Source organism: Elgaria multicarinata, chromosome 2 (genome assembly GCF_023053635.1).
Source record: "Elgaria multicarinata webbii isolate HBS135686 ecotype San Diego chromosome 2, rElgMul1.1.pri, whole genome shotgun sequence".
Taxonomy (NCBI): Eukaryota; Metazoa; Chordata; class Lepidosauria; order Squamata; family Anguidae; genus Elgaria; species Elgaria multicarinata.
In genome coordinates, this window is record NC_086172.1 from 83,112,387 (window position 1) to 83,124,687 (window position 12,301).

Here is a 12,301-nt window from a genome sequence, read left to right on the forward strand (position 1 = left end):
AAAACTGGCTTCTTGCCTACATTCTTGGAGGTGGGGCTATGGGGGCTGCCCTGAGGAGTGCCTGCACTCCAACATCTACCACTACTCCACTGTTTGACAGGTTTTTGAAGCACCGCAAAATTCTGCAAAAAGAGATGGTAGTAGGACTGAAAGCTGCCAAGCACACGGTTAGCTCCTGTCTATCATGTTAACATGTCACCTTCAATGCTCTGGAGGGGGAAACAACCACAGTTGCTGTCTTCAGCTTGTAATTCTATCAGTGGAGGCTGGTGGTTTGGATGTCAGTGGGGCTGCGAATCCACTCTGGGTTTCAGTCAGAACTCTAAAGGAGCTATCCAAAATGCTGAACTGATGGGTTGCTATCCAAGGCGCTGGGCCCATTAAGTTCAGCACCTTGGATAGCTCCTTTAGAGTTCTGACTGAAACCTAGAGCAGATTCGCAGCCCCACTGAAATTTGGAGCCACCAGCCTTCACTGGATTCTGTACGGAGAGTTGTGAGAACTTGATAAATGAACTTCTCTAAATATGGAGCAGGTCATGTGGTCCCTGCTAACATCTTATGCTCTTCATGGTTTTAATTTTTGTGAACTGCCCAGAGAGCTTTGGCTATTGGGCGGTATAAAAATGTAATAAATAAATAAATATAAATAAATCTCTCTAAACAGCCTTGAGTAGCCAGACATTCAACACAGTGCCTCTTCTGTGTGCCAGATCCCAGATGGTGACACCCGCCTGGGCAGGGGTATGAAGTGCCTGCCCTTTATCCGCTCCTCACCAGCTTGTGGCAGTGGCGAGTCCAGCTTTCTTCTGGGACAGTTGCAGCCTCGGGAGCAGCTGAATAGCCTCACCTCCTTTGTGGACGGCAGCATGATCTATGGCAGTGCGGCCTCCCTCGCCAGGAAGCTCCGCAATTTCACCCAGGAGCTGGGGCTCCTGGCTGTCAACCAGGAGTTCTCCGACGGCGCCCTCCCACTCCTGCCCTTTGCTGCAAAGAAATTCCCCAACCCTTGTGCCTTGACAAGGAACTCCTGTCTTGCCAATGCATCCGATGTGCCCTGTTTTGTGGCAGGTAAGAGGAAGGCTTCAGAAGCTGATTGGTGGGAGATTCAGGACAGATAAAAAGAAGGACTTCTTCACACAGTGCATAGTTAAACTATGGAACTCACTACCACAAGACAGGGTGATGGCCACCCATTTGGATGGCTTTAAAAGGGGGTTGGATAAATTCCTGGAGGAGAAGGCTATCGATGGATACTAGCCCTGATGGTTTATGTGCTACCTCCAGTATCCGAGGCAGTAAGCCTGTGTGCAATAGTTGCTAGGGAACATGGGTAGAAGAGTGCTGTTGCACCATGTCCTGCTTTGTTGGTCCTTGGCCAATGGCTGGCTGGCCACTGTGTGAACAGAGTGCTGCACTAGATGGACCTCAGTCTGATCCAGCAGGGCCCTATTTATGTTCTTAGGTGCATTGTGAGAGGTCCTCCCACTGGCTTTGCTTTATGCTGTGACCAGATGAGAAAGAAAGCAGAGCTTGGATCCATATTTAGTCATTCTTAGAGGAGACCCATTGAAGTCATTTGTCATGACTAAATCAAGTCCCATGGATTCCAATGGGTTTACCTTTAGATATGACTAAATGGATCCACCCCCTGCACTCCTGTTTCTTTAACAGAAGTTAACATTTTTGGCATAGGTCACTTTTCTTTCCCCTTTGTGATGAGCTGCAATTGCCAAAAATCTCTTCTTTGTTTTATGCATGTGCTTTCGTCACTTGTACATAGCCCAGTTAGATGTCCCTGGTCGGTTAACCATAAAAATTAAAAACCACAGAAACAATCCACAAGAGTAAGAGTGATCAAACAGAATCTAACCAACTAAACAGATAAATGAAACCAGCAACAGGAAAACATGACATTCACACAACATAGCTTTTTCTAAGCAGCTGTTAAAGATATAGGAGCCCCATCCTCCTTTGCAGCTGGTCTTAGCTTTGTCTAAGGCTATGTGTGATGTCCAGGAGGGCAGACCTGAACGGACCTCCTTGTGCAGAGTGTTTCAGTTCCCTAGATTAGTGGTGTGATTATGCCCAAGTTCGTGTTTTCTATACTCTAATAAATCCAATAGTGCCACCTACTGGCTATAGCTGTAGAGGGGTTTCCTTCCCCTTTCCGGAACGAACTCCTGCTTTGCCTATCAGGCTATTTTGGAAGTGAGTCATCAGAATGCCAGTGATAGAAAGGGCTGGGAAGAAGAGTGACTTCTGCCAAGGCGATGAGGGAACCAAGCAAAACCAAAATTCCATCTGTGGGAAAGTGAAATCAAAACATTCAGTTACGTTTCCTGCTGTGTCTCATCACTCTGAATGTGTAACATCTTTTTTAATTTTGCAGAGCTCTTAAATCTGTCAAAAAAAGATGTATGGGTTTTATCTCATTTACTCTGTCTTTTCCTTTCTAGGAGACTCGCGGGCGAATGAGCATTTAGGGATGCAAGCTTTGCATACGGTGTTCCTGAGGGAGAGCAACAGAATTGCTGCCACCCTCCACCAGCTCAACCCCCAATGGAGTGGGGAAATTCTGTATCAGGAGACACGTAAAATCATTGGTGCATACCTCCAGGTCAGGACATCAAACATGGCACTGCTATGTTCCTGTAATAGAGGGCTCCAGTTTCCTCTGGGGGGAGAAACTATAATGACATGGAAAATGCATGCCTGTCACTGAAAATGGCAGCCATGTGTTTGGTTCCTCTCTCCCCTGCATAATACCTGGTAGATTTTAATTTATTTCATTTCTTTTGTATATCACCCAATAGCCAAAGTTCTCTGGGTGGTTCACAAAAGTTACAAAATATAATATTATAATATTAAAACTTTTTTATATAAAAAATAAATAAAACAATTTAAACAGCTAAAAACAGTTACAATGAGATACTGGGTCCTGATAAAACAACGGATTTTACAATCCCATCATATGTCATCAAATGCCTGGGTGTAGAGGACAGTCTTTATCTAGCACCAAAAAGATACCCATGTTGGCTTCAGGCAGACTTCAGTGGGGAGATCATTCCACAATTGGGGAGATAGCACTGAGAAGCCTCCCTCCCTTGTTGCCACTCTGAGCCTCCCCGACACTATGATATTCCATGTTCCCCCATGAATAGCCAATAATATAGCACAGGGATGGGAAAATACACAATGATTGTGATGTCAGTTTATAAGTTATATGTCAGGATATAAGTTTTACTAAACGTTACGGAGAGGAAAGGGACCTAAACATTCAGCTGGTATTTTCTGCATCAGCCATGTGTTTGGTGGGTGGGTGTAACGTCTAGTTTGGCTCACACTGCCCTGCCTTGCATTGAACCTGCTTTTATCGGATTCTCTTGCAGCTGGCAAGAAAATAGAAAAGCTCTTTAGCTTGCAAAACACGTCATTCCCTCCTGGGATTCACGCTTCCTTCTATAGGAACTGCAGCTGCTTGATACGAGGAACGGGGGTGGGTGGGGGTGGGGCGTGAAATTCTGCCAAATATGACGGACCCTAAGAGAAAACACCGACAGATTCATAAATCCAGGGCAGGATCTACACTACTGCTTTATAAAGGCATTGAAGTGCACTGACAACGGTTGGGGCCCAGGACATATTCCATATACCGTTTTCAAATTGCTTTCAAAGTGTTATATCCTGTTTATTGTAGATCTGGCCCTGATGACTTTTTAAAAATCCAGTTTTAAATGGATCATCTGTTTCAAGGTGGGGAACTTTTTTCAGCCCAAGGGCCAAATTGAATTTCAGAGAAGTTCTTGGGGGTCACATTACACTGGTGGGTGTGGCCAAAGGCAAAAGGGGCAGGTCCAAAGGCAAAAGAGGTGGGGCCAAAATATAAAATACCCTGGTATTGTAGCTTAAAGCTCTTACTGGCAGTCACTAAGCCTTAGAAGAGGCAGGACAACCTTTTAGAATTGGGGGGGGGAACTGCACCAAAGCTGGGAAATTACACCATGTTTGAGGGAAAGGGGGCAGGGTAAGGAAGCGTGGCCATCTGGAGAAACCAAGAAAGCTAGATTGGGACCCCAGGCTTGAATCCCAGCCCTACCCATCCCCGATCGATATGATATGATATGATTTAAACAATTCCAGATTGTCCTTCATCCCAACAGATTCTGGGCCAGTGTTGCACAGCAATAAAAATACAATAGAGTAAATACAGGGGCGATACTACAGTGACGAGATACAAAAGAGGGCAGGGCTCCTGCAGCTTCCACTGTTGCAATAAAGAGGGAATTTCACCAGGTGCTGCATGCATGCAAAGGACACCTGCTGAAATTCCCTTCTCAAAACAACTGTTAAAGATGCAGGAGCCCTGTCCTCCTTTCTTATATGGTCACCCTACTTAATGCATTGCACTGGCTGAGGCCCTTCACCAACTGGCTAATTTCCCAGCAAAATTGCATCTCTGATGGTACAACTGTGTAAATGAGCTGCCATATGGGGCTGCTCCTCTTCCGCTTTAGCCTCAGCACAAATGAGTAAATTGTTTGGTTGTTGCTTCAGTTGAACATCTGCACATAGCCCTCTTGTCTGAGATTCTTGCTCTGACACCCATCAGATAGGTCACAGTGGCACTGCTCAGGAAGGCACTCAAAATGGATACGCAAAGCTGTATCACCACAGATCTGCACAGGTTGTGTGGTAAAATTCTCCTAAAACAGGCAACCGTTTTATCAAGCAGCTACAATGCTTGCTGCAGGGGGTGGGGAAATGCCTTCATAAATGGCCGTCCCTTATCTGCACCCAGAGAGCCTGTTCACACGTCATGACAGCCTGCTATGGCTTAATTTACCCACAGGGGCTGTTGCATCAGGGCCGGATGCCCACAGACACCATTTTTGCATGGTGCTTGCAGGTGCCCACTTGTCATGACTTGTTGTGTACTGTAAACCCGGAAGTCAGGGTTTACACTACACACTACACATTAGACTCCAAGGTACAGCAAGCCAGGCACCCATGAGCACCATGTGAAAATGGCAGCCATGGGCACCTGGCATGACATCACAGCCCCCATGGGTGAATTAAGATACAGTGGGCTTTTGTCATGCAAACCAGGTCTCTGTGGCAGAGAAGTGATCATTTCCCTTCATCTTCTCCATGTAGTACGCTCTCATCTAATTTTTCAGCACAGTACCAAGCAGGCTGAAATATCTTTCATTGGTTTCACGGGATCAAGCCCACTGAACACAAACTATGGAATTCCCTACCACAAGACGTAGTGAGGGCCACCAATTTGGCTTTAATAGGGGATTAGACAAATTCATGGAGGAGAAGGCTGTCAATGGCTACTAGTCCTGATGGCTATATATTACCGTATTTCTTCGATTGTAAGACGCACACTAATTTCAGTACCACCAACAGAAAAAACAACAACCAAGACACACCCGCGATTCTAAGACTTACCCCATTTTTAGAGATGTTTATATGGGGGGGGAAAGTGCATCTTAGAATCGAAGAAATAGGGTACCTCCAATATCAGAAGTAGTATCCCAATGTATACCAGTTGCTGGGGGATATGAGCAGGAGCGTGCTATTTCAATCATGTCCTACTTGTGGATTTCCCACAGGCCGCTGGTTGGCTGCTGTGTGAACAGAATGCTGGACTACACAGGCCTTCGATCTGACCTGGAATGGTTCTACTTATGTTTTTAAGTATATTTTTCCTTTTTATGTTTGGTGTAGATTATAAACTGGAGGGATTATGTCCCAAAGATCCTTGGCCCAGAAGCCACCGAGGCCTTCCTGCCGCCATACTCTGGTTACAATGAGTCTGTTGACCCCCGTATCTCCAATGTCTTTGCCACAGCTGCATTTCGCTTTGCCCACGTCACCATCAATCCTTTACTCTCCCGCCTGGATGAAAACTATGAGGAGCACCCCAGACACCCTAGCCTCTCTCTTCATCAGTCATTCTTCTCTCCATGGAGGATCGTCGAGGAAGGTACAGAATGGACAACTCAGCTGGGGTGGGGTGGTGAGGGCATTTTGACTTCAGTAACAGCAACTGACAGTTATTCAGATTACCCTGTGTTACCCCCAATGAAACCAGATGCATCCCGATGACCAGCAACATCTGAGAACTACCTCACAGTGATAGGGTTGTAGTGCAGCCATTTTTCAAATTTATGAATTCCAGTAAAGCAGCAAAATTGGTCTATTGCAGCAAAATCAATAAAGTGTCCCTGTAGGATCTTACATATGTTGTGACTTTGATTCCTGAAGGCTAGTTTACAGCTGATGTACAGCTATGCCTAGGGCTAAGTGTCCTGGTGTTTTGAATTACAATCCCCATAATCCCTAAGCATTGGACATGCTGGCTTATGGGAGTTGCAGTCTATAGCATCTGGAGGACATTAGGTGACCTACTCCTTCCATAGCTTATGGGAGCCTATGTCACAATACATTTGTTAGTTGTTAAGATCCCAGAGAGACACATTTTCAGATAATTACCAGAGACTCTCCACATGACAGGAGTCTGGCAAGTGAGTCACAAGGCTATCATAGGGGGAGCATTTCCCCCCCTTTCATTTCTGGGAAAAATAATAACCCAAAGGAATACGCTATGTAAATAGAGAGTTTGGGTATTACACACACATACCTCAGCTGTTGTTGTTGTTGAGGGAAATGCAGCTCAGCATGAGGAAAAGAAGCCAGGGTGCGTGGGACTCCTGTCAGAGAGCAGGACTGAAGATCATCCTGGAGTACATTTATATAAGACCCTTTCCCAGGAATGGTATTGTAGAGATTGTCAAGAGATTCGCCTCCCCCTCCCAGATGACAACATTAAGAAATGATGTGAGGAAATGCATACTGTTTGTGTTAGACATTGCCATTGCCAGGGATTCCACATAAAACGGCTACTTCTGAATTCCGTGGGTAAATATAGTCAACCATTTACCAAGAGAGGAGTTCCCATGGTGCACATTTCTCCCTAGGGTGCTTTCACATGTTGCTCTAGACTGGCTCCTCCCTACACACCAAGGCCATGTGAAAGACCTTGTAGGAGGAGACAATACTTGCACCACCATGTGTCTCCTTCCTAGGTGACCATTGTTCCTTCTAAAAACTGGGGCAAGTGAACATAGGTTGAGGTCCTTACCTGGTAAGCTGCTCATTCATGTCCTACCTACAGACATAGCAGGCCACAAAGTATCAGCAGGGTGTATCTGTGTGCTGCTGAGAAGGCTTAACAACAGATGTGGTAGACTGGCTGCATCTATTTTGTGCCACAATATCTATGTCAGAATACCAAAAGTTTTGTGAAAAGTCACTCTGTTCTAGAGCAGACTTCCCTAAGCTCGTCCCTCCAGATGTGTTGGACTACAACTCCCACCATCTTTAGCCAGCTTGCCTGTGCTGGATGGAGATAATGGGAGTTGTTGTCCAGTACACTTGGTGGACCCCAAGTTGGGGAAGGCTGTTCCAGAGCTTTGTCATAATGATTGCCTACTGCTCTGTTTCCACCGACTTTGGAGTTCCAGTGCTATCTCCCACTTTAGGAGGGATTGATCCTATCCTGCGGGGAGAGATCTTCAGCTTTGCCAAGCTCCAAACACCCACTCAGATGATGCCAGCTGAGCTGACGGAGAAGCTCTTCCATCCCAAACAGGCACTTTCCCTTGATCTGGCTGCTCTGAACCTTCAAAGAGGCCGAGACCATGGACTTCAAGGTGTGTAACCATGCCGGGGGAAGGGGAGGTCAATGGCAGTGGACACCACTCCCTAGAAGGGACACTTGAGAGCTCTTCAAATGCCTTTTCCTGTTGCAGGTTACAACTCCTGGAGGAGATTCTGTGGTCTCCAAGAGGCTCACACATTCTCTGACTTGCGACACATCCTCAACAGCAGCTACCTGGCTCACAAACTGCTCAAGCTGTATGGGACGCCCGAGAACATCGATGTCTGGATTGGTGCTATAGCGGAACCTCTCCTACCTAGTGCCCGAGTGGGGGAACTGCTTGCTTGCCTGCTGGGAAGGCAGCTGCAGGCCCTGCGAGATGGAGACAGGTAGGGAGCCTGGAGGGACTTAAGCTTTTCACATTCTAATATGAACGCGCTTAGCCTGCACCTCTCAGAGCTTCTTAATGCATCTTTAACAGGGCTTTCTGCTTTCGGTTTCTTTGCGGGATTACATGGGCTCCTTTACACAGCAGACACATGGTTTGAATCGAGGAAAGTTCTATACATTTCTGTGCGTTTCAATTTACAGCCACTAGATAGATGGTGCTGTCATTATAATGCTACGCCAGAATTTCAAACAGCCGATAGATCTGAAGAATGTTCCTTTTCGCATTATCTCCGAACTTTATGAAAGTGGAATAAAGGAGGCTGAAGCCGTAATGTAAAGGAACCGGCGCAAACCTCCATGAGTGACCAATCAGGAGTGTGCAACAAATTACTCATGTAGAAAAGCCCCCAGCCTAATATATGGATCAGTGCTTAGTTATTCACTAACTCTGGCATTTCTTGAATGTTCCTACAAAATTCATAGCTGAAAAGAGTATGAAAAATATGTATGGGGGGGGGGGGAAGTATACATATTTTAGCATGTGTTTAAATGTGGATGTTCGTGCAGATTTTTTGTAAAAAGAAAAACACCCAAAGCAGATTAATGAGGACACAGAATGGAATGGACTTATGGGTGAATATTTGGCAAAATAACATGGATTGCAAATAAAACGAATGGGCCCATCCCTAGCACCAGGTAAGGAAGAATGCAGTTGCTGAGAGTGGTTCCCTTGAAATAACATTCATTAGGTCTACCTTCAAACAGTTTACTGCTTTGCAAAGTAGTAATAGTAATTTAAAAGAGAGGTGCAGAACATCAGACCCAGGAGCCAAATCTGGCCCTACTAGGTGCTACAAGATTTGTCCGAATGTGGTTCCACCCCGTTACCCCTAACCACTGACAGTTTGGTGTTTTGTTGGCTTGTGTGCATTCCCCACCGCCCCACCGCCGCCCACCCTACCCCATTCTAGAAGGCTGAACTGCCTTTCTTAAGGCTTAGTTACTGGCAGCAAGAACTTTAAGCCACCATAGGCTGGCATTTTGGCCCCGGCCCTTTTGCCTTCAGCCATACCCACCACTAGAATGTGGCCCCCGAGAGCTTCTCCAGAATGGAACGCGGCCCCTAAGCTAAAAGAGGTTCTGCACTCCTTGGTATATGTGCGTGACGTTGTCACTATGGAGCTGGTTTGTTGTTTTGGTGATCCTGACAGGATCCTACAATGCACATAACTGATTTCACAGTTTCAAAACTGAGTGGGGGGTGGGGAAGGCCCCTTACTATAAGCTTCCTTTGATTTCTGCCACAGTTCAACAGCTTTATGGAAAGCTGCATGGGATTTAATAAATAAATACTTTTGGCCAGATGATGTGTTCGTGAACAGGCTCTGGCTTCCCAATGTGTGTGTTTTCCTTTCCTTTGCAGGTTCTGGTGGGAGAAAGAAGGCGTATTCAGCCCTCGACAGAGAGACGAGCTGGCAAAGGTGACTTTGTTCGGGATCCTCTGTGAGAACACCCACCTCCATCTCCTACCTGCAGATGTCTTCTCAACCAGTCACTTCCCAGATGACTTCATATCCTGCAAGAGCCCCCAAATCTCAAATGTGGACCTGACCGCATGGAAGGAGGACCCAACAGGTAGAATCTGAAGTTCTTTGTTTGTGAACTAGAGGGAAAAGCCCATTCTCACTCAGCGATATTCAGGAACTTGAGTAGCATCCTGGAGGCAAGGAGGGGAGTGAAGGTAATATAATTTTATAATTCATAATGTTATAATTTTTTCTCTTGTTTTTTTTAATGTAAACTGCCCTGGGGATTTTTAAGGAGAGGTGGTATGAAATATTTCCAATGAACAAGTAATGCCAGTCTGAGATCTTTGGTCACTCAGATTTTGTAAAGAGTAACTTGGGAAAATATTTTTTAACAGTTGCTTTCAGACATGTAGCAAATATATATAATATATAACAAACAAACAGAGAGAGAGAGAGAGAGAGAGAGAGAGATCCCTACCTTGGATTTAGACAGCTTTAAATGAGGTTTAGTTTAGAGAAATTCCTGGAGGAGAAAGCTCTCAATGGCTGCTAGTCCTGATGGCCATATGCTACCTTCAGTATCAGTGGCGGTGTGCCTATGTACGCCAGTTACTGGGAAACAGGGGTTGGAGGGTGCTGTTGCATTCATGACCTGCTTGTGGGTTTCCCGTGGGCAGCAGGTTGCCCACTGTATGAACAGAATGCTGGACCTTTGCCCTGATCCAGTATAGCTTTTCTTATGTTCTTATGGAGACACCTGTATGTCCTGTCTTCATTTACACCCACACCCACTTCTTCCGTAATATATTCAGTCATTCCCATTTCTGAACATATCACCTAAGAAGCAAGCCTGCATTTGGGAATTAGCTCCAACACTGAGCTGCTTTCAAAGTGACATGTTTCCTGCTAAGTTCCTTGGCTGTGTGCTTCTTTCACCACAGACACACCCTGTGGGCCAGTCCCTCTGGTTGAAGGTGCTTTCTTCGTCCACTGTAAAGCTTCTGTGTTCTTTGAGTGTCGCCCTGGCTATGTCTTGGAGGGCCCTTCCTCTATTACCTGCCATGCAGAGACGAGAGAGTGGAGCACCGTGTTGCCTGTTTGCCAAGGTGAGGCCTGCTACAAGAAAAGCCTTGAGGGCCATCCGTAAAGCATGTCACACTTCTACACACATTTTTAACCCTCCACCCACACTTAAATTCATGGCCCTTCCCCATTTTTGTTTACAGTTTTGCTATCCTCTCCCCACCCTCCATTGATTCCTCACATACATTAAGACAGTCTCCCCCAACTTGGTGGCCTTCAGATGGGATTTCAGATGGGATTTCAACTCCCATCTGCCCCTGCCAGCAGGGCCAATGGTTAGAAATGTTGCAAATTGTCAGCCAAAACGTCTGGAGGTTGGGGAAGGCTGGATTACAGATACTCATCAAGAAAATGTAATGAAATGAAAAGATGGATGGATGCTTTACAGTTGTGGGTCGCAGAGATGTTCTACTGGTGTAGTTTCTGCCATTGCTGGAGCCTCTGTCCAACAACTCCATGTCACACAGCTATGAAAAATACAGGAGCCCTTCTTTAGGGATTAAAAATGCCAATTAAAAAGCTCCAATGATGCTATTCCAAGTCAGGACCTTTGGAGCTTTTCTTCCTCTTCATTTGAGTAGTCTTGCTTTTCTTACCAGCATTCTGAATCTTTCTCTCTGCCACCCATTATGTCATTTCAGATGTTGATGAATGTGAGCCCAGCCGGGTGAATCCCTGCCCCTCCTCGCGAATTTGTGTGAACCTACCAGGGGGCTTTGAATGTGCCTGTGAGGGTTCCCTCACCCTGTCTCAGGATGGCACCACCTGCATTAGTAGGTCTGGGGTCAAGGGGCCAGGCTGTGGGTAAGCCGGAAGGTTTTGCAAATGGACCATTCTAATAGAACCCTAAACCTCATTTCCTCCTCTGGGGATGCCAGTTGGAGGCCGACATCCTCATTCAAGCTTTGCTTTCCATTCTTCCTTTATTTTTGCGTAACACTCCATGCCAGTATTGCTGAAGACAATCATACACTTGGCTGCATAAAGGTCATCACTGGCCAGCCATTCTTCAGCGGTCATAGTCCCTGCACAGCAAGAATTGCTAGGGGGTGTGTGTGTGTGATAAAACCTACAGTTAGAGACCAGCTTCACGCCTTCCCTTATTTTGCCTCTGTGCAGATGCCAGGTTTATGTTTATCAGCGTACTGCTTTTTATAGTGCCAGCAAAAAGTAGCACTTGGGACTTTGGTGACGGTAGTAGTAATATTTATATCTCACCTTTCTGCACTTTTGAACACCCAATGTGACTCACAGGAAATAAATTATACAGCATAAAAACATCCCCCAAATACCTATATATTCATATATATCCAAGGACAACACTACTAAAATCATTGCTGAAAGGCCTGATACAACAATAGTCATCACTACCCTTCTAAATGCAACTCTCTTAGAAGATTGTTCAGCCTCATCCCATCCTAAACTGCCCCCAAACAAGGGTTCAGAGTTTCTACTGCCTCTCTAGGATTGGACAATGGGAATGAGTGAGAGCTGGGTATTGTACTGATAGCACCCTACCCCATATCCCCAGATAATTTCACCCAATGGAAACACCCCATATACCAGGGATGCAGAATGATTTCATGGTGGGAGGCCGAATAGCCTCCCACCTGTCCTGAAATGGGCTG

At 45.8% G+C, this 12,301-nt stretch overlaps 1 protein-coding gene across 1 annotated transcript in view; it reads left to right on the forward strand.

The window, feature by feature from the left end:
• LOC134391904 (thyroid peroxidase-like) overlaps positions 1-11,481 on the forward strand; it is a 41,032-nt gene extending 29,551 nt beyond the window's left edge. The window contains exons 6-13 of the mRNA XM_063115828.1: positions 713-1,070; positions 2,459-2,619; positions 5,736-5,994; positions 7,553-7,723; positions 7,823-8,060; positions 9,485-9,696; positions 10,532-10,696; positions 11,315-11,481. Coding sequence (XP_062971898.1) covers positions 713-1,070; positions 2,459-2,619; positions 5,736-5,994; positions 7,553-7,723; positions 7,823-8,060; positions 9,485-9,696; positions 10,532-10,696; positions 11,315-11,481 — 1,731 coding nt within the window. The remainder of the gene's footprint in view (positions 1-712; positions 1,071-2,458; positions 2,620-5,735; positions 5,995-7,552; positions 7,724-7,822; positions 8,061-9,484; positions 9,697-10,531; positions 10,697-11,314) is intronic.
• Positions 11,482-12,301: the final 820 nt, after the last annotated feature.